The 21,351-nt window shown below is 41.5% G+C and overlaps 1 protein-coding gene across 2 annotated transcripts in view; it reads right to left on the reverse strand.

Moving 5' to 3' along the window:
• Positions 1 to 17,230: 17,230 nt before the first annotated feature.
• LOC309547474 (protein EURL) overlaps positions 17,231 to 21,351 on the reverse strand; it is an 80,963-nt gene continuing 76,842 nt past the window's right edge. For both annotated transcript variants that reach the window (XM_082247337.1, XM_082247338.1), the window contains exons 4-5: positions 21,018 to 21,080; positions 17,231 to 17,469 (exon numbers count right to left, since the gene is read on the reverse strand). In XM_082247337.1, coding sequence (XP_082103463.1) covers positions 17,303 to 17,469; positions 21,018 to 21,080 — 230 coding nt within the window. In that variant the 3' untranslated portion in view covers positions 17,231 to 17,302. The remainder of the gene's footprint in view (positions 17,470 to 21,017; positions 21,081 to 21,351) is intronic.

The following is a 21,351-nucleotide window of genomic DNA, read 5'->3' on the forward strand; positions in this document are numbered from 1 at the left end:
AAAAATGACATTTAAACTCCTATATTAGGATTTGAACTTATGCCTAGGCTCCCAGTAACAAGGCTCAAAGAGAACCTATGAAAGTTGGCATAAATGCAAAATCCATGATAAAGCCGAATTAATAAAATAATTCTACACTTGTCAATCTCCTTTCATGTTTTGAGTGCTACCTGTCTGCTGGCCATCTCTTTCCACAACGTTCTGGATTTCCTACATGCCTTGCAGTTTCTCCTCTGTGAGTAAATTTCAATTTCTAAGGACTACATATGACAAGGTGCATTGCTACCTACAAACAGTGGTTCCTATTCTGAATCTCCTCCTATCGCCACCTCTGTAGTTCAGATGGCAGGGTCTGTGAAATGTTCAACATATCAGCCCTGGTTCACACTGCCGCAACTTGTTATGCGACTTAAGTTAACAGTTGCACAACAAGTCATAGAAACAGAAAAGGGATGGCAGAGAAAGACCAAGTAGTCCATCGAGTCTGCCCATTTTTTTTTTTCCGTTAACTTTTTTGTCTAAGTATAGATCTAGTATGTTTGAAGCCATTTACTGTCTCGCTACCTCTGCTGGTAGTTTATACCAAGCATCAACTACTCTTTCAGTAAAATAATACTTTCTAATATTAGTTTTGAACGTTCCTTCAGTTAGATTGAGGTCATGTCTTGTGTTCTTGATTTTGGTTTCAGATTGAAAAAAAAACTGCCCTCCTGAATCTTATTCACCCCCTTGATGTTTTTAAAGGTTTTAATTGTGTCTCCCCTTTCCCTTCCTTCCTTCAGACTGTACATATTAAGTTCCTGAAGTCGATCTTGATATGTTTTTTCCCCCAGACCTTTCACTATTTTTGTTACTCATCTCTGGACTCGTTCTATGTTATCAATATCTTTCTGTAAGTGAGGTCTCCAGAACTGGATACAATATTGTAAATTAGGTCTTGCTAAAGATCTATATAGGGGAATCAGGGCCGCCTTCTTCCTGCTCTCGTGCCCCATTAACTGCAATGGAACGGACTCAAGCTGCTCAGACTTAGAAAAAGGTTCCTGCATGGCTTTTGTGACTTCGGCATGACTCGCATCGACTTCTGTTAATGAAACCGTATGCAAGCCGCGGTAAAGTTGCGATGGGCTGTCAGATTCGAAGTCGCAGCAGTGTGAACCACGCCTGACAGTGCATAGTGAATAAGTGTCACACAATTCAAGGAAGTTAATGCTTGGAGCTCTTCACAAGGTTTAAAAATTGAGATTGTTTAGATTAATAGGAGTAAGCTAGCAATAATTGAAATACAATGTAGAAATGAATATGCGACAGCGGGCGAGGCCGAGAATCCCCCACTGACATCAGTCAGGAGGAGAGAAAGAGTATGGCGGGCGGTCACATGAGCGCCAAATAAGATGGACAGAGGCATTTTTTTTAACATAATCTGTAACGTAAACATGTAAACTGACCATGGTGTCAGGGCTCAGCAGCCATGATAAACCGTGGCCAGTTTAGAGGGGGAGGGTTGAACCAGCCAGGTATTTCAGGTGACAGATAAAGACAAATTACACAGCACAAGAACTGTGCTGTATACCATGCTTTAAAAGGAACAGGATTTATTTTTTTATTGTAACAAACCCTTTAAGTAAGCCTCATCACTTTTCAAGGGGTGACAAAGTGTCTGAAAGGAAATTCATGCTGTGCCTTCTCTTTAGAAGACCAATAGTGATCTAGAAATTATATGTCAAATGTTTATTTGTAAAACAAGTTGTGGGGGGGGGGGGGGACTGGATTTTTGTAAGAACTTACCGTAAAATCCTTTTCTCTGAAGTTCGACAGACGCAGCTCCATCTTCATTACTAGTAGGGTTATGCTCCTCCCATTAGGAATAGGCACTAGGCAGGCAAAAAGCTTAACCACACCTATAGGGGCTGTCCCTGCAGGCATAACCCCTCACACTCTGTTATCATTAATCAGTTTAGTTGCAAGCAGTGTTTAGAAGACAAAAAAACCCATACACTCAGAAGTAGAGGGGCAGGTGCTGCGTCTGTTGATGAGTTTCAGAGAAAAGGATTTTACGGTAAGTTCTTACAAAAATCCAGTTTTCGCTATCATTAATCAGCAGACGCAGCTAAATTTTCATTACTAGTAGGGATGTCCCAAAGCAATATTTTTTTAAGGGGTGGGAAGACAACGCAAAAAAAACGAACATATGTCCCCCAAAGGCTACATGTAGGCAATCAAGTAACATGGGGCTCAACCAGGAACAACCGGAGCTCTCCCAGAACACAATTACACCCTCAAAGAGAAACTAAAAAAAAAGGAGTTCTCGTTCAAACTGCAGCCTGCAAAACCTTGCGGCCAAAAGAAGCTTCCACTGATGCCAACACGTCTAATTTGTATAATTTTGTAAACGTAAGCACAGACGACCAAGTTGCCGCCTTGCACACTTGCAGCACCGACGCCTGATGGCAAAAAGCCCAAGAGGCACTCAGCGCTCTCGTAGATACATCTGGAAATGGTTGCAGCAGACGCAGCCAATCCCTTACGAGGTCCATCAGCAAGGACAAAAAGGAGCGTCTGATATTCAAAAAGATTTGGTTGCCTCCTTGATCGCCCGAACCACATCCAAAGAATGCAAAGCATATTCCTTAGGATGCATGGACTTAGGACAGAGTGAAGGCAACACAATGTCTTCATTCAAATGAAAATCAGAAACCACCTTAGGGAAAAAAGACTGATTAGGACAAAGTACCACTTTATCTCTGTGTACCAGCAGATGAGGTGAGCGGCTGGACAACGTCGCCAATTCAGAGATTCTGCGAGCAGAAGTGATAGCCACCAAGAAGGCAACCTTCTGAGACAAAGACAGAGAAATCTCCCGAATTTTCTCAAAAGGAGGCTTTTAAAGAACAGATAATACCAGACAGATCCCACGGAACCAGCGGAGATCGTCTGAGGAGCCATGTGGCGCACTCCCTGGATGAAAGTACGAATCAATGCATGTGTAGTTAATGGGCGTTGGAAAAATATAGCCAAAACTGAGACTTGGCCTTTGATTGTACCCAAAGCCAACAGCTGTTCAACTCCTTTCTGCAGAAAGGCCAAAATCCTAGCTATAGAAAACAAGCGAGGATGCACCTTCAGTGATTCACACCAGGAGATGTACGACTTCCACTTACGATGATAAACCTTCCTGGAAGTCGACTTCCTAGCCTTCAAGAGCATAGAAATCACAGTCAGAAAGACCCCTATCCCTCAACACCTGGCTTTCAACACCCATGCCGTTAACGCCAGTGACTATAAATCAGGATGGAAGATCGGGCCTTGAGACAGCAGATCTTCCCTGAGAGGAATTCTCCAAGGAGTATTGGCGACCAGCCTTATTAGGTCCACATACCAGTCCAGAGCCACCAGAATGACTGGAATGCATCCCACCTCTATCCTGCGCAGAAGCCGCGGCAGAAGTTTTAATGGGGGAAACGCATAAATAAGCCGATACCGACCCCAAGGAGCCACCAGTGCATCTGTGGCGTTGGCCAGAGGATCTCGAGACCTGGCTACAAACGTCAACCTTCTTGTTGTGGCAAGAAGCAAACAGATCAACCTCGGGAGTCCCCCACAGAACACACATGAGATGAACACCTCCAGGTGCAGGAACCACTCCCCTGGATCCAACACCTGACGACTCAGGTAATCTGCCTGCCAGTTTTCCCCACCTGGAATGTGCATAGCAGAGAGGGCTGGAACAAAGCTTTCCGCCCAGGCCAGAATCTCGGACACCTTCTTGGCTTCCAAGACACTCTTGGTGCCCCCCTGGTGATTGATGCAAGCCACAGCCGTGGCGTTGTCTGATTGAATCCGAACCGGACAATCTTGCAGACGAGCCCTCCAATGACGCAGACATAGCTTTAGTGCTCTGAGCTCCAAGATTTTATTGGAAGTCTTGACTCTTCCATCGTCCAAATACCATGGGCAAAGAACTTCCCCAGTACCCCGCCCCAGCCTGACAGGCTGACGTCCATGGTTACTATTGTCCAAAACAATGGAAGGAAGGACTTGCCCTGACAGAGCTGTAGACTGAATCCACCACAAAAGAGCAGACTTCGTGTTGTGGCTCAACCGAATCATAGAATCCAAGGACTTTGGATCCTTGTTCCATTTGACCAGAATCTTCCTTTGCAATGGTCTTTTGTGGAACTGAGCAAAGGGGACCGCCTCGAAGGGCAATACCATCAGACCCCAGGCCCGCATGCAAATCCGCAGAGAGGACAGATTGTTGTGCAGCAAAAACCGAATCACCCCCTGCAACTTTTGTAGCTTGTCCAGGGGTAGAAAAACCTTCGCCAAGGCTGAATCCAGAGTCAAGTTCAGATACTCCAGTCTCAGTACAGGAGTCAGCACGGATGTCTTTAAATTGATGTTCCTACCGAACTCTTAGAGTCCTGACAGTGATCTCCAAATCCCCCAACAAGGCTGAGTGAGAGTCCGCTCTCAACAGGAGATCGTCCAGGTACCCTAGTACAGCAATGCCCCACTGGCGTAACAAAGCCAAAACCGGAGCTAGAACCTTGGTAAACACTCTGGGAGCGAGGCAAGACCAAAGGGTAATGCCACAAATTGATAATGTTCCTCTGCTACTGCAAAGCGAAGAAACCGCAGAGTCCAGCGTAAATAGGGATGTGTAGATATACGTCCTTGATATCTATGGAGGCTAAGAACTCTCCCTGATGAAGAAACGCCACTACTGTGCGGATGGATTCCATTCGAAACCTCTGTACTCGCAGGAAGCGATTCAGAGCCTTGGGATGCGGAAAAGTTGGTGAATCTACTTTTGTTGGATCAGTCCACCTATTGGACTCCGCCTCCGCAAAGGGGTAACGGCGTGCAAAACGCTTAGGCACCACCACCTAGTGCTTAATGCGTCTCCATTGTTTATCTACAATGTAGTGAAAACATTTTGGGCAAGGAAACACTTTCCCCGACTTAGCGGATTTCCAGGAGCCAAAAGACACCTGCGCACCTGACGCTGTAGGTTCATCAGAGCTTCCACTAAGGCACGTTGCCGCGCTGCGGCTGATAAAGGACAAATCCTCTTCAACATCAGAATGCAAAGACACCAACCCCTCAAGGTGGTCTGCCTCCGCGGCGATCATATCTATCTCAGAGTCCGAAGACCCTGCCGATGTAGGTGAGGGAGGAGGGCGTTTGTGGCTGGCAGCACCAGAAATGATCAAAACTACCTTGGACATCAAATATTGCAAAAAGACTGCAATCTCTGGCTGAGACTGGGAACTGGAAGGTCCCGCAATCGCTCCCAGGGGGGCCTGCAGGTTAAATTTCATCCTGGGACTCCACGCTTAAGACCGTAAAAAACATGGCCCCAACGCTAATACAGCGGGCTCTCAATCCCTGATTGTATTTTATATTAATACAGAGCAGATGAAGAAAAAAAACCTCAGGAGAACACAGGAAAAAATAAAACTTTACCAGACCACAAGAAGCTGCCAGCACAGTCAGTGTAAAAACAAAACTGATACTGACTGAACAGGAAGAGGAAGAGAAAACGTTACCTCTATCTGTAGAAAGCCATGTCGCAAACCTGTCCAGCCCATGGACCTCAAAAACATGGCCGCTCATACATTCTCAGTGGGGAATTATAAAAAAAAAAATGGCTGCCCATGCAATCTTAATGGGAACACAGAAATCATGAACCACAGCAAAATGGCAGTCTCCAGGACCCCCAAAAGGGGTCCCAGAAAAATAGGCATCTAAAGGTCCTTGACCAGGGACACACACAGGACCATCCACCCCCTTTAAATAAGTGCCATAATGGCCGCATTATTACCGCCCCTCTCCCAAGGTAAAAACCTGCTAGGGGTGGGGGAATGCAGAGGGGAATACCAGACTAGTCCTCTGAGGTGCCAGGGAACAGAGGGAGCCCCTAAGGTCCGACCATTCCAGGGAGGGGCCCACGACCACCCCGAGACCACCAGGAGTTTTGGGGGGCAACATTTACTCACCATACCACGGTACCAGGTGGGCGTCACTCCGAAACAGATCACCTCCCACCCGGGATTAGGGGTGCTGTCAGTCAAGGGGAAGCTGAAACTCAGGGCGTTCCAGGTCGTGTGCGCCCCAGTGAGACTGTCCACTCGCAGGCTCGTCCCCATCCATCGGGGCACTGTCGTGGCGAGTCCTAGTTCTTGACTATATCCTGCTCACTCTCGATGGCTTGGCTGGGAGACCTTAAGGATCTAGATTATCCAGTGCGAAAAACACCTGGCTGTTGCTTCTAGTTCCTCTGAATCTTGGTCCTCAGGAACTAACTAGTGAAAAAATAAAAAATCCCAAACTTTCCCTGTTACAGCTAAGACCGAAGTCCCAGCAGGGCTAGGTCCTATTCCTAACACTAGGCAGAACAAACTGAATAATGATAGCAGAGTGTGAGGGGTTACACCTACAAGGACAGCCCCCATAGGTCTGGTTAAGCTTTTTTCTTTGCCTGCTTAGTGACTATTCCTGATGGGAGGAGCATAACCCTACTAGTAATGAAGACGGAGCTGCGTCTGTCGATGAACAATAGAGAAAAAAAACCCTTTCAGTATATTTCTGCAATGTATGTACATTTCGCATGTTTTATCACTTTCAAAAATACCTGTTCATTTGCCAGAAATCAAGTGTGCTTCTAATTTCTTTTTAGGGCTGCCATTTCTGTTGAAATCCCAACCAGTATTGTCAGTCCTGGCTGTTGGGCAACATACCTGCCTATCCCCACCACTTTCTGTCCCACTTCAACCATAAATATTAACTTCCTTACTAGGAAAACAATGTTGCTGCCTTGACTCCCGAGAGCTTGCTCATACACGGTGTGAAAGGAAAGGGCATTTGGCAGATGTAGTTCTGTGGGCATGCCTACTGAGCTCACAGCGGCTGCCCCTGCAAGAATTTATTAATCTGGTGAGGACGGCACAGGGAGCTTTGAAAGCAGTTTCTCGCTAAAGACAGAAAGTAATGCTCTGGAGTGAGAGAGGGAGGGAGGTTTGGGGTAAACTTTATTGTGTATTTCTCTATGTACACTACAAATCCCATAGTCCCTAGTCCAGATCTGGAATGAGCAAGAGAGCGTGGATAGGCTCTCACATATAGCAGGACCATATAGAATGAACGTATCCACAGTAACAGGAAGTCTGATCACAGCAACAAAAACAAAGGAATTCGGAGGAGGCTCAGAGCAATAGAAGGTACTGTTTAAGTTATGAATATACTGTATATTTTAATAGATTTTATTTCTTGTTTGTCACTTTAAATTAAAAAAAAAAAAAAACATGGAGAAAGCACAGGAGGTCCTAGTTTAACCTCTATAGTTTGCTCCAAATTTCCAGTACTTTAAAGGATGTGGAGTTGTCATAAATTGATGAGCACAAAGATATATAAAAGACAAGATTTTTTTTTATTCATGATAAAAGTTTAAAAGATAGCTATAAAAACATTAAGCCATCAGCCTCAATACAAACTATAGGTGTTTGATCTGTTGAGAAACATAATATGAACCGCCACATCATGTTTCTCAACAGATCAAACACCTATAGTTTGTATTGAGGCTGATGGATTAATGTTTTTAGATCTATCTTTTAAACTTGTATCATGAATAAAAAATCTTGTCATATATATATATATATCTTTGTGCTCATCAACTTTTGACAACTCCACATCCTTTAAAGTCCTGGCAATTTGGAGCAAACTATAGAGAGGTCAAACTAGGACCTCCTGTGCTTTCTCCATGTTTTTTCAAATATATATAATATGTAGAATTATTTTACAAGTCATGTGTCCACAGATAGCAGCCATCTTGGTCATGACGTATCCAATTTAGGGTGTGCCCCTATCCGCAATTGATTAATTCATTTGGAAGGATTGGGAAACAGGGATTTCGGGCACAAGAGTTTTTTTAAAAAGGATTTCTTTTATTCAACAAAAAACTAAATATTTTAAAATCATAGAAAAATACAGGCAGATAATTGTGTATTAAGGACACAGTGAGACCACAAAACAATGGTCTATGTTGTACAATATCTCAGTACATAGAACTTATAAAAGTCATTTACATACAGTTCAGAGTACAAGATCATTAATAGTCATATAATTCTTGGAAACGTGTTACTTGATATCAGAAGAGAACCGCCGACGGACACCCAAGCAGTATGGTGCCGGTCAGCGGGGTCGACTGAAAGCATAAGTTAACATTCACCATGTAACATATGACCTTTGCTCGACATGTTTCGCTTTCTTAGACAAAAAAGCTTCATCTGGAGCATATCATTTCTTTTGTCTGTACATATAGTAATCAGGCACATATCTCAATTTCCATAGAGAATTCTTTAACGAGGAGGACTGTGCGTTTTAGGAAGCTCAGAAAAACATAGGCACTGTGTAGTGACATAGTAGTGAGGGTAGTCACTCCATGTCTCATATCAAACTTGGAAAGGACCAGAGCTTAATGTAGGGAGCATATCTCCTCTGCTTATATGTCGGCCCTTGCCACGCTGTTCCCAGCTTCCGCACAGTCCTCACCGGATGGGGAACCTCCACCATGAATGGTATGTAAATTACTTTTATAAATTACTTTTATAAGTTCTATGTACTGAGATATTGTACAACATAGACCATTGTTTTGTGGTCTCACTGTGTCCTTAATACACAATTATCTGCCTGTATTTTTCTATGATTTTAAAATATTTAGTTTTTTGTTGAATAAAAGAAATCCTTTTTAAAAAAACTCTTGTGCCCGAAATCCCTGTTTCCCAATCCTTCCAAATGAATATATAATATGTAGTTGTGGTTGTCTCTAGAACTGATATACATTTGACTATGCGTTTGTCACTTTAAAGGCAACTACAAAGAATGCCATGGAACCTAATAGCCAGAGCTATTATATATCCACTATTGGCTATCCCTTCTCATTCTGGAGAGCATATAGCGGGAGGGGTGAGCCTCCAATACTTGCCCATTTGCTTCCACAAAGAGAAGCAAGTCTATTAGTGTTGGATCAATAGGAACTCAGCCTGGACATCCTTTCTGGGAGTCTCCTTATAGAGCGTATGCCTTGAAGCTTACCCTCATTGGTCATTTGTTAAGAAGCCAATCCACTTATTTGTACAGCACGTGGTGGTACACAGAGTGTTGGTGTATTTTTGCGTTTGGGATTTATTTCATTGATTCACTTCATGCACCATTGAAGTTGGATCTAGTAAGGAGCCAATCCACTGCTCATGTTTGTATCACGAGGTGGTGAACACAGTTGCTTTTTCACTTTGTTCTTGAAGGAGTCGCGTTCATCGAATTTACCTACCTAAAGGAGTCACTTATATATCACATTTGTGTTGAGAGACTTTTTGCAATCAGAGCCTACATTATTTCCATTTTTGTTTGGACTGTATTTATGGTTACAGTGGGGTTTCTGTATAGTTCACCATACACTCATACATTGTATATTTTGCATCTATATACATCATTTGTTGTATATTTTGTTAAGAGCCCGAATTTTCTTTACACATTATACAGTGGGTACGGAAAGTATTCAGACCCCCTTAAATTTTTCACTCTTTGTTATATTGCAGCCATTTGCTAAAATCATTTAAGTTAATTCTTCTTCCTCATGAATGTACACATAGCACCCCATACTGACAGAAAAACACAGAATTGTTGACATTGTTGCAGATTTATTAAAAAAGAAAAACTGAAATATCACATGGTCCTAAGTATTCAGACCCTTTGCTCAGTATTTAGTAGAAGCCCCCTTTTGCTCTAATACAGCCAGGAGTCTTTTTGGGAAAAATGCAACAAGTCTTTCACACCTGGATTTGGGGATCCTCTGCCATTCCTCCTTGCAGATCCTCTCCAGTTCTGTCAGGTTGGATGGTAAACGTTGGTGGACAGCCATTTTTAGGTCTCTCCAGAGATGCTCAATTGGGTTTAAGTCAGGGCTCTGGCTGGGCCATTCAAGAACAGTCACGGAGTTGTTGTGAAGCCACTCCTTCGTTATTTTAGCTGTGTGCTTAGGGTCATTGTCTTGTTGGAAGGTAAACCTTCGGCCCAGTCTGAGGTCCAGAGCACTCTGGAGAAGGTTTTTGTCCAGGATATCACTGTACTTGGCCGCATTCATCTTTCCCTCGATTGCAACCAGTCGTCCTGTCCCTGCAGCTGAAAAACACCCCCACAGCATGATGCTGCCACCACCATGCTTCACTGTTGGGACTGTATTGGACAGATGATGAGCAGTGCCTGGTTTTCTCCACACATACCGCTTAGAATTAAGGCCAAAAAGTTCTATTTTGGTCTCATCAGACCAGAGAATCTTATTTCTCACCATCTTGGAGTCCTTCAGGTGTTTTTTTTAGCAAACTCCATGCGGGCTTTCATGTGTCTTACACTGAGGAGAGGCTTCCGTCGGGCCACTCTGCCATAAAGCCCCGACTGGTGGAGGGTTGCAGTGATGGTTGACTTTCTTCAACTTTCTCCCATCTCCTGACTGCATCTCTGGAGCTCAGCCACAGTGATCTTTGGGTTCTTCTTTACCTCTCTCACCAAGGCTCTTCTCCCCCGATAGCTCAGTTTGGCCAGACGGCTAGCTCTAGGAAGGGTTCTGGTCGCCCCAAACGTCTTCCATTTGAGGATTATGGAGGCCACTGTGCTCTTAGGAACCTTAAGTGCAGCAGAAATCTTTTTGTAACCTTGGCCAGATCTGTGCCTTGCCACAATTCTGTCTCTGAGCTCTTCAGGCAGTTCCTTTGACCTCATGATTCTCATTTGCTCTGACATGCATTGTGATCTGGAAGGTCTTATATAGACAGGTGTGTGGCTTTCCTAATCAAGTCCAATCAGTATAATCAAACACAGCTGGACTCAAATGAAGGTGTAGAACCATCTCAAGGATGATCAGAAGAAATGGAAAGCACCTGAGTTATATATGAGTGTCACAGCAAAGGGTCTGAATACTTAGGACCATGTGATATTTCAGTTTTTCTTTTTTAATAAATCTGCAACAATGTCAACAATTCTGTGTTTTTCTGTCAGTATGGGGTGCTATGTGTACATTCATGAGGAAGAAGAATGAACTTAAATGATTTTAGCAAATGGCTGCAATATAACAGAGTGAAAAATGTAAGGGGGTCTGAATACTTTCCGTACCCACTGTATGCTTTTGCCTAAGACAGGTCCACCAAAGATATGTTTGTGAAATTACTGATACCATTATAAATGAAAAAAAATATATAATAAATAATAACAAAATACACACATATTATTAAGATCATTTTATTCCAAAACAAATGAAAAAACAGCACACAGTGCAACACAAAAGGTAAATCAACAAAGATGAACAGCTTAAAAGCAAAACTTGCAAGTTAGTTAAAAAAGTGAAAAACTCTTGCTTTCTATTTTTTTTTTTTTTATAAAATGCTTTCTAAAAAGCACAGCTTTTTACCAGTGTAAAGATCTTACAAAAACAAATATATATTGTAAGACATTCTCAAGCACAGTCATACAATGACATGGTCAGGTAACACTCGCTTAATTAATCTATGCACTCTTATTTCTATAAAAACTTAAATAAAGATACTAAATGCTAAACCAAAAACATAGTTAAGACTACTGTATAAAAAAAATACTGATCCACAACATAAAGAAAAAACACAAACTCAAAATGAAATTGTGTCTTGCTTTGGCAGTGAAGGAAGTACAACAGAACCAGTCTGAAAGGAAGTGGTATAACCAAAACTTGGGGCTTGCTACAAAATGAAAGCACAAAAAAATACACTAACAAACACTTTTTAAATATAAAAAGGCATACTATATATCCTCCAAAGCATTTGGGTGAAAAATGTTAAAAAGAAAAACTTTTTCTTTTGAAATTAAACTGTGTGCCCAGGACTGTATACCGATACAACTGGGGCAGCTTTTGGTAAGAGCTGGCAGTAAGCAGGTACCAGGAAGGGGAAATGAAACAAAGCAAACCTAATTTCTTTTCAGTGCTCTGGAAGTAGCTATATCTGTAAACTGAACCCTATTGCACACATTGTCACTTCATATAATGAAGTATCCATGCATTTACAAATGTATTTGCCATATCTACCTTTGGAAGTGAAGAGGACAACAGTCCAAAGGTGTTTTCAGAACATTAAGTATTTGAAAGATTTGGGACATACATAAGGTCTAGAAGACACAACAAGCTTCATATAAACCTTGGGGCAAGGATGATTTTTTTTTTAAATACAATTAAAAAAATGTTGCCACTCTAAATGCCACTTAAAAAAACAGCAGATTTATGAACTCTGTTCGGTTCCCAATTAAAGAAGCCACATGGGGTATTAGAGCAGAGGCCAGAATGTGATTTTACTTACATGTCAGCTGCAATTAAGCAGATATGTCTAGGCGCTTTTGTTCAAGGGCACGTGCCCAGCATTAGGTCACATGACCCACAGCAACTCTGCATTGTACGCACAGATGTCAGTTTGACCAAAGAGTCTTCTGAAAACAACCCAGAAAACAGCCACCATGGCTTTAAGTCTCACCACCCAGACACCTACTGGACCTGCTTAACACACCCATCGGATGAGTTTGTACAAATTCTAATCCCGCTATTCGCTCTTCATTCATATTTATATGCAATGAGTGTAAAGCTGGCCAAGCAAGGACCAAATTTCGGCAATTCCTGTTAAATCAGCCAAACTTAATGCTGTTGGGCGACCCTTTCAGAACGACCCGGTTTAACAAAACGTAAATTTTTTTAATTGACTTAGCTGAACTGTACCTGCATCCAATCAGATGCTGACACTGTGTGGTTATTTTTTTGACAGTTGGGGATGCTGGATATCAGAACACAGTAGCCAGCACTGCAGATTCCCCCATCCCTGCTGTTTAGCATGGATGGGATAGTAATAGGAAGAAACGATTTCTCTTATTCAGACCATGTGTATGGCCAACTTTAGGAGTGAAGGACTGTAAACAAATGTTTTTGACTGCAAGATCAAACTCTTAACGTCTCTTTTCTACAAAATGCAAATGTACAAATGAAATAAATGGGTATTAAAAAATTAATAAACCACGGTTATGTGTAAGCCATATCAAAAACACAGCTCCACCGTTATGACAAATGTAATATTTAAAAGGGCAGAATAAAATAACAAGCTTTGTAAGATATATTTATTGCCCATCCTGTTCCTTTATACTTTTACAGGTTCTTTAATGATCCAATCTTAAAAGGAACAAAGTTTACTTGCTTCTTAAAACTGTCAAAAGCACAGTCTACGGAATGGTAATACAGACACAGCACTCCATAAGCTGACAGCATCCTCCATGTCACCATGGAAAAATAATATTTTGATTGTCAAAATGGCAGCTTCAACACTTGTACAGAGAACAAAAAAGGCAATAAAATAGGTTTACAGAGTGGATAAGCTCAGCACTATACCTTGTAGCATATTGTCCGAAAGGCAGATTTGTGCATGGATATTGTATATGATAGTCTAAGGCCAACCTGTAGACCCAGTTCTTAGGAAAGTGATTTTTGCAGCTTGCCCTTCCAGGCATATTGGGTAATGTAGATCCTCAACAGCAAGAACTGCAAATCACAAGCCTTTATCGAACTCAATTTTGCAAATATTGCATAGCAATATATAGTTACAAAGCAGAATCATAAACTTCCCTCCTACTCTGTCATTTTACAATGTTGAGACCCCATATGTCCTCTGTTTCTATGGAGCTGTAGAAAAATAATGCGAAAGGGGTCAACCTCACCTAACCTGAGTAGCACTTAAGGTAACAATAGCGCTGAAGTACAGCACCTTCTGGCACTGAGCTTGATGTGTCTCCAAAGTTGATATTAAGCCATTCCATCCCAGTGCTATGCCCACTCACTGCCATTCAATTATCAAATCAAACAGGGATTGGATCCAGGTGGGAAGCTGCTGTGTTCACCTTGTGCCTAGGATTCAAGGGAGCTTACAAGCACTGACATGTTATTGCCCATGCAAGGCAAAGCAAAGCCACAGGTTAACTGAGATGTAGTCCTGTATTGCAGCATAAACTTACCTCCCTTATGCTTTCCCTATTGCTCAATTCAGTTGCCAGGAGGAAAACCCTGTGAGGGTCACAGCTTATACAAGGCTATAGACTCCACATGTAATAGTGCTGATTGGCCCACATGCTCTTTTACACTTTTCTTTAGCCTCAGCACCGAATGTAGCAATGGAGAGAGGGGAAAAAAAAAGAGGTATATGTGGGATTAAAGCAAGACCTTACTTTGCTTTAAGGATAGGCAGAGAAGTAATGACCTAATTTTAAGAGAGCTACAAGGACAGAGTTATCTTTTTTGTTCATCATGTATAAAATGTAGCTTTGAAATAAAGTGTACTGCACATTAGCATGGATGAGGATAATGGAAAAATACAAAAAGAAACAAGACCTTCGTCCTAGAAATCTGTATATGCCAGCTTTGCTTTGTGCATTCAAACTCCTAAAAAAGCAATTAAATGGAAAACACAAGTTGGAGAAGAATAAATAAACCTTCTGCTAGCAATCATAATAATGTGTGCAAAGCAGAATACTATACGAAGCAAAGTTTTTATATAGAACTATTACAAAAAGGTACCAAAATATCCTTTCTTTGTAAAAAAAAACAGTAGATAGTAAAAGTCTCAGTGTAAACATTGAAAAGGGTCTAAGCAATAAGACTTTAAGCATTTCATATAGCAGTGACCCTTTGTTGCATTTTTTCAGACGTTCAGGTTAAAAAAAACAAAAGAAAGTCCATGGAGGACGTGTGGGAGCCATGCATGTGCTTTCTAGTGCACCATTTTGGCCATAAGTACGATACACAGCAATACGCTTGAGAATGCTTTAAGGCAAACGAACAATGGCGAACAGTGTAGAGCGCCCCTTTGCCCTATTTTATGGTCTATTAGCTTTTAGCTTGCATTCTTTATAGTGCCCAAACCTGTAAAACCTAAAGAGGAAGACCACAAGAGGTTTTAAAGCACTGTTAATATACAGAAAATCCTTCTCTCTGAACCAGGCCTAACACCTGCTGTTTATCTTCTAATCCAATAAAGGCAACGTTACTGGCCATTGTGGTGCTGTTACTGGATAGTGGAATGTTGGTGACCCTGGAGCTCCAAGGCAAGCCTCAACTCAAGACATCTAAACCATGTACAACTGTGATGGGGAGAGGGGGGTTTCTCTGCTGCAAAAGGCCAAATCTGCTGTAAAAATTACTTGTTGGCACCTTGTAATTCCAGCTCAGAAATCTTTAAGTGGTAATAAAGTCAAAAATAGTTTTTTAATAAAACATACAGGTTATACTAATCTGCTCTTGCAGTAGTATTGCACAGAGGTGCCCTGATCATCCTCTTCTCAGGGCCCCCCATGGCGATCCTGGCTCCTCCTCTTCATGTGTCCCCATAGCAAGCCATTAGCTATGGAAGCACACAGTGTCTGCGCGCTCCTGAGCGGTGTGTCTATAAAGCTGCGCTCCAGACACACACAGTGGGACTTACCCTCACCCCCACTTCATCCGCACTGCAATTAAATGGCAGCAGCAGGAGCCAAATAGGGGGCACATGGGCATCAGAAAACTGTCTGAAGCTGCAAGGCTTCACTGCTTGTTTCCCTTAGTGAGGATGGCGGCACCAGCACTCGATGGCCGATTGAAGAATCGGTTCGGGTGAGGACACTATTGGATACCTGGACAGGTAACAGCCCTAATATTAAAAAAATCAGCAGCTATAATATTTGTAACTGCTGACTTTTAATTTTTTTTGGGTGGGGAGAGCTTGGAGCTCCTCTTTAATGCAAGGAATGCATTAAGCTAAAAAAAATTTTTTTAGCTTTTGTATCACTTTAAAGTAAACTGTTTGGGCCACCAAGTTTGTCAAAGAACCAACTGATCTATATGGTTGTGTCACTACAAAGATTTCACAAGTAGGCGATACAGCAAATAAAAATTTCTGATCAGTTCTTGGTCAAGGTCTCGGACTTTCAAATGAGATGTATAGTAACAAAGAAGCCAAGCAAAGATTCCCATTTCATGTGAAAATCACCTATATGCCTCTTACATTGTGGTGAGCTCCATGATGGACTGTGATGACAGGCTTTTGCTTGCTTCAAACATTTTTGGCATTTCCATACAAGTCTATGAGAATGCCAAACTGCTTGAAGCGGGTCACATGCAGGCCCCATTAAGAGGTCAACTGCAGGTCAAATTTTGGATGATCTCAGAAGGGTCTCAAACGTATGTTAAACTCACATCATTGACAAGTCCAAATCAACAAAGGCCCTTCGTATTATTGGCAGTCTGGAAAGGGAAACCCAATGTCAATGAAGTGGCAAAGCAAAAATCACATGACCAATTTCAAGAGTCCGGTAATAGATCACGTAACCCAGTCATCCAACCTCTGTAGTATCTGTGGGTATTTTCACTATTGATTGCTAATCTACATAGTACTTAGGGATGTTGCCTCGCTTCACTAAGCATTCTCATGTTTATTGCTGTATGCATACATAGGGCTTAAGGAACTATTTGTAGCGTCCAAGGTCTCGGCTACCAGAAAGATAAAAAATATGCAAAATGGACCATGATCACAGAAAAAGCACCCAAGGGTACACCAAAAGCACCCACGTATGAGCCCTAGTTAACAATATGCATTTTCTTTAAATGTTAATACAGACCAGCGCTGCTTTTTGGAAGAACAAGATACAACTTTAAAAATGTAACCCACGACATCTCCACAATGTTTTCGAATAGGCACTGAGGCTGCATGGTCTGTCGCAATACTTGCCAGTGTTCAATGTGACATCTGAAATGCTCTCAGAGCAAAAGGCAGAGACGCCCAAAGTTTAAAAGACTGTTTCTTGTTAACCAGATGGAGCCATGAAAGAAATTTTTAACAAAAGCAGCCTGCTGATAGAAGGCCAAGCACAGCCCCCACTAACTTTGTCTCTGTCCTCATAGCTACATCTTCCATATAATGTGCAAGGGACTTAAGAGCCGCCAATTGTCTTCTCAAATCACAAGTTAAATATCTTTAGAAAAATATTTTCTGTATGAAGTTGGTAAAAATTTCATTCCACAAAAACGGAATGGCATTAGCATATCCATTGTGAAGGAAGAAGTGAACTGCCAGCCACATAGTTTATCTTTGTATATAGCTTCTCTCTTCCTTACAGGAAAAAAAAAAAGAAGAGGTGTGGTAAAATTCTAAATAGTCAAGCTTATGGTTGTTTGCTGGAGGCGGACTTATCGCTGTGCAACCAAACCTTGCTTGTACTAGTTATTGATTGTCATATTAACTTTCATTCCTGCACGACCCATCTGGAGACAAGGTAGCTTCGAACAGTTCTTCACAAGTTGCTCTATGGCAATGTGACGTCCATGGAGTTCCGATGACAGAGTATCCTTCTCTTGAACAACGCTGCTAAGATCTTCAAACACATCTAAATTAAAAAAAAAAAAAATGAACATATGAAATTCCAAATTCAATTTAAGGCTGTTACATATATACAAGTAATGGTAAAAAGACCGCTCTTCCCCCAAACTCCCATACGGCACATATTATATGGAAGATTTCAAGTGGTAGTAAACTGCAGCATTTAAAAAGAAATTTAAAAAAATTACCTGCAATCAATGGCATAATGTGCTAGTATGCATCGCGGGCTCTGGCTGTGGCCACTATTATGTCACTCCCATGCATGTATGCTGGAGCCCTTGGCTGCAGCATGGAGCTCTGAAGGTCCTACACGGTATGCCGGACCTTCAGATCACAAGCGCCGGTGACGTCACCAGCTGCATCCAGTGTGAATATCTCCTAAACACCAAAAGTTTAGGAGATATTCACTGTACCTACAGGTAAGCCTCATTATAGGCTTATCTGTGTTTACAAGTTAAAAAACAATCACTTTACTACCACTTTAGGATTCTGTTCTTGAAGCAATACACAAGAAACCATTTTGTTTACTACTAAACAAAAACGGATTCTCCTAGGACACATTATGTAAATTATTCTACCGCTGTGCTTTTTGCACCCCTATCCTACTGAAAGGTTGTTGGCTCCTTTAGGGTTATTTTTAAGTTTTTTGTTATCAAAAGTTCAAAAGAAGCATCATCACCATGAAAAAAAAGCCATCATTTTAGTTCACCAGGCACAGGTGATAGTTTGGACAAAACATCTTTTCCATGTTACACTATATGAGCAAATGTTGTGGACACCTGAACATCACATCCTTGCATGGTTGTTGGGTATTCTATTCAAAAACCAGGTTAATATGGAGTCGGTGCCCCCTTTGTGGCTATACCAGCCTCTACTGGGAAAGCTGTCCAAGGGATTTTGGAATGTGTCTGCTTGAATTTTAGCCTACAGAGAATGTGTGAGTTCAGGTACTAATGATGAAAGAAGACCTGTCTTGCAATTTGCACTGTGATTCATCCCAAAAGGTACTTAGTAGTGTTTCAGCAATATGCAGGCCACTCAAGTTCCTTTCCCTCAAACCTTTTAAAACATGTCTTAATAGACCAAGCTTTGGGGATAGTAATGCTGCAATAGAAAACAGCCTGCCCCAAACTGTTGCCACATGGTCAGAAGTACACAATTGTCAAAAAATGTTTTTGCATGTTGTAGCATCAATAGTACCCACATTAAATAATTTGGAGGGTTGTTCACATACTTTTGGCCATAAAGTAGGTGTAATTACCAGTTGTCCACAACCTTAGGTCATAAAGTGCATTTCCCATTTGGATCCACTTTTCTCTACCATTGGAACATTCATTTAAACGTCTCTTGATTTTCTATTTCTGCTCAGATTTTTGCAGGAATGTGCACTGCACCAGTCTGCATTTTTTGCTTTATGTTCTGAGCAGTATGGTGTGCATGCACATGTGGGAAAAAACAAAACAAAAAACTACTAATGAACAAAGGCAATAATATAATTAGGTGGCAGTAAAATCATCTCCAATAATTTAATAGAACACAACAGAATAATAACACAACACAAAAATAAAAATTCAAAATAAATCTGCATCACTAAAATGTAAGCCTTCATTCTACAAAAAAATTACAAGGGATGAGAAAAGCCTTTGTGCTTTATAAATACATTTCAGAGTTCAGTCTTTCCCTATACATACCCCTCTTATTCACATCACTGATGATAATTTGTAATGTGCATTTGTAACCCACAATGGGAAGGTTATAATATGCAATTCAATGGCTGTGCTACAAAAATGCCTGCATTCGTAAAATATGCCACTTAATGCCGTTAAAGCTATTCTGCCTTGTAAAGCACAGGCTAAAAATAAAAGCTTTAATGCCATCAAGCACTGATAAGCTTTACTGTAACCTATACTTAGCTGGCGGCTTAGATTACTGCACATCTGCAGCTGCCGTGGCGGCATTTTGCTGATTTCCTGACAATGAAGAGGACCCGTTCTCTTGTAAAAGCTCATTAAAACAAAACAATTCCCTTCTTAAACAGTGACTAAGCTCAAAAAATTATTCTTTGCAACAGATAGAATAGCTACTGCCTTAACTTGCATATTAGGAGCAGAGAAATTTCCTTTCTGAATCTTCCCTGACAAAAATGTGCTGACACAGTGCCTTGTGAGGCCATAATGATCTGGTAGGATGGACGATGTGGTTCTTCGACAACCTGAGAACAGATGTTTTGACTGGACAACCCTTACTCCCATATTCCAAAAGTATACCATGCGCCCATGTGTTAATAAACCTATTGTCTGTGTTTGGGAAACTAAGCTCCTCTGAGCTGGGGCACTGGTATGAATGTTCTATGTAAGTACGGAGCAAAAAGATACTATCTAAACATGTGGCATAAAATCTGAGATAGTGGGTTATAAAAATTGAAAGCAAAATTTTGACTCATTAGTCCAGAGTACCTGCTGCCATTTTTCTGCATCCCAGTTGCTATGTTTTCATGCATAGAATATGGAAACAAGGCTAAGTGACCCAACTATGCATGAAAACATAGGAACTGGTGTGCAGAAAAATGGCAGAAGGTGCTCTGGACTGACGAGTCAAAATTTGAATAGTTTGGCTGTAGCAGGAGGCAGTTTGTTTGCAGAAGCGCTGGAGAGCGGTACAACGAGGAGTCTCTGCAGGCCACGGTAAAGCATGGTAGCGGTTCCTCGCAAGATTGGGGCTGGATTTCTGCAAATGGAGTTGGAGATTAGGTCAGGATCAATGGTGTCCTCAATGCTGAGGAACAAAGACAGATACTTTTCCATCATGTCATACCATCAGGGAGGCATGTGATTGGCGCCAAATTTATTCTACAGCAGGACAACGACTCCAAACATGCAGCTAATGTCATTAAGAACTATCTTCAGTATAAAGAACAAGGAGTCCTGGATGTGATGGTTTGGCCCCCACAGAGCCCTGATCTCAACATAGAGTCTGTCTGGGATTACATGAAGAGGCAGAAGGTTTTGAGGCAGCCTACATCCACAGAAGATCTGTGGATAGTTTTCCAAGATGTTTAGAACAATCTACCAGCCAAGTTCCTTCAAAAACTGCGTGCAAGTGTACCTAGAAGAATTGATGGAGGTTTTGAAGACAAAGTAAGGTCACACCATATAATGATTGGATTTGGATTTCTCTTCTGCTAATTTACTTTTTATTTTGTTAACTGAAAAAAAATATAAAATAAAATAAAACCTTTATTTCTGAAATCCTTATTTTACAGAAATTTTTTTCCACACCTGCCTAAAACCTTTGCACAGTAGGGAACAATATATGTAAAGTGCTGTGTAAAATTGTTAGTGCTAATAAATTACATTTAAAATGAGAGCTGCATTCTTTTCTATCTGCCTTAGAGAGGATTACAGGTAATGATGCACACAAAGACGTGTGGTTTGCAGTCAGGTTCAGATCTCTGCCTAAAGCACACAATAACCTGGCAAGACAAAGACAGACATGGAATACAAAGCCGAAGTCCCCGGATCTCCACAGTCCCAGTCATTTGGTTTTCAGACGTACCCTTAATTTGCCGGAGGAAATGTTCCTTTATTCGTCCCAGTTCCTCTGCGCTCATCAAACTCACTAGAAGGGAGAAGCACACAGTCAATTATCTGTAAAAATAAATCTCCCAGTAAACATTGCCACCCCGAAATGTTGAGAACTCAGCGATGGTGACCACAACGTATTCTGACATTTCCTATAAACTGTTTCAGCCCCTTTGGGTCTCATTATTGACTGGCTTCCTATATTTGTCAGAGTCCCAGCAACAAGATCTCTGCACAGGGGATGGGGATGCCTGCTGGGTTTACTATTCTATTACAGAGAATGCTGATGGTCCATCAAGTCTCCTCTT

The sequence above is a fragment of the Pelophylax lessonae genome (genome assembly GCF_965119305.1).
Source record: "Pelophylax lessonae genome assembly, chromosome: 2".
NCBI classification, from domain to species: Eukaryota; Metazoa; Chordata; class Amphibia; order Anura; family Ranidae; genus Pelophylax; species Pelophylax lessonae.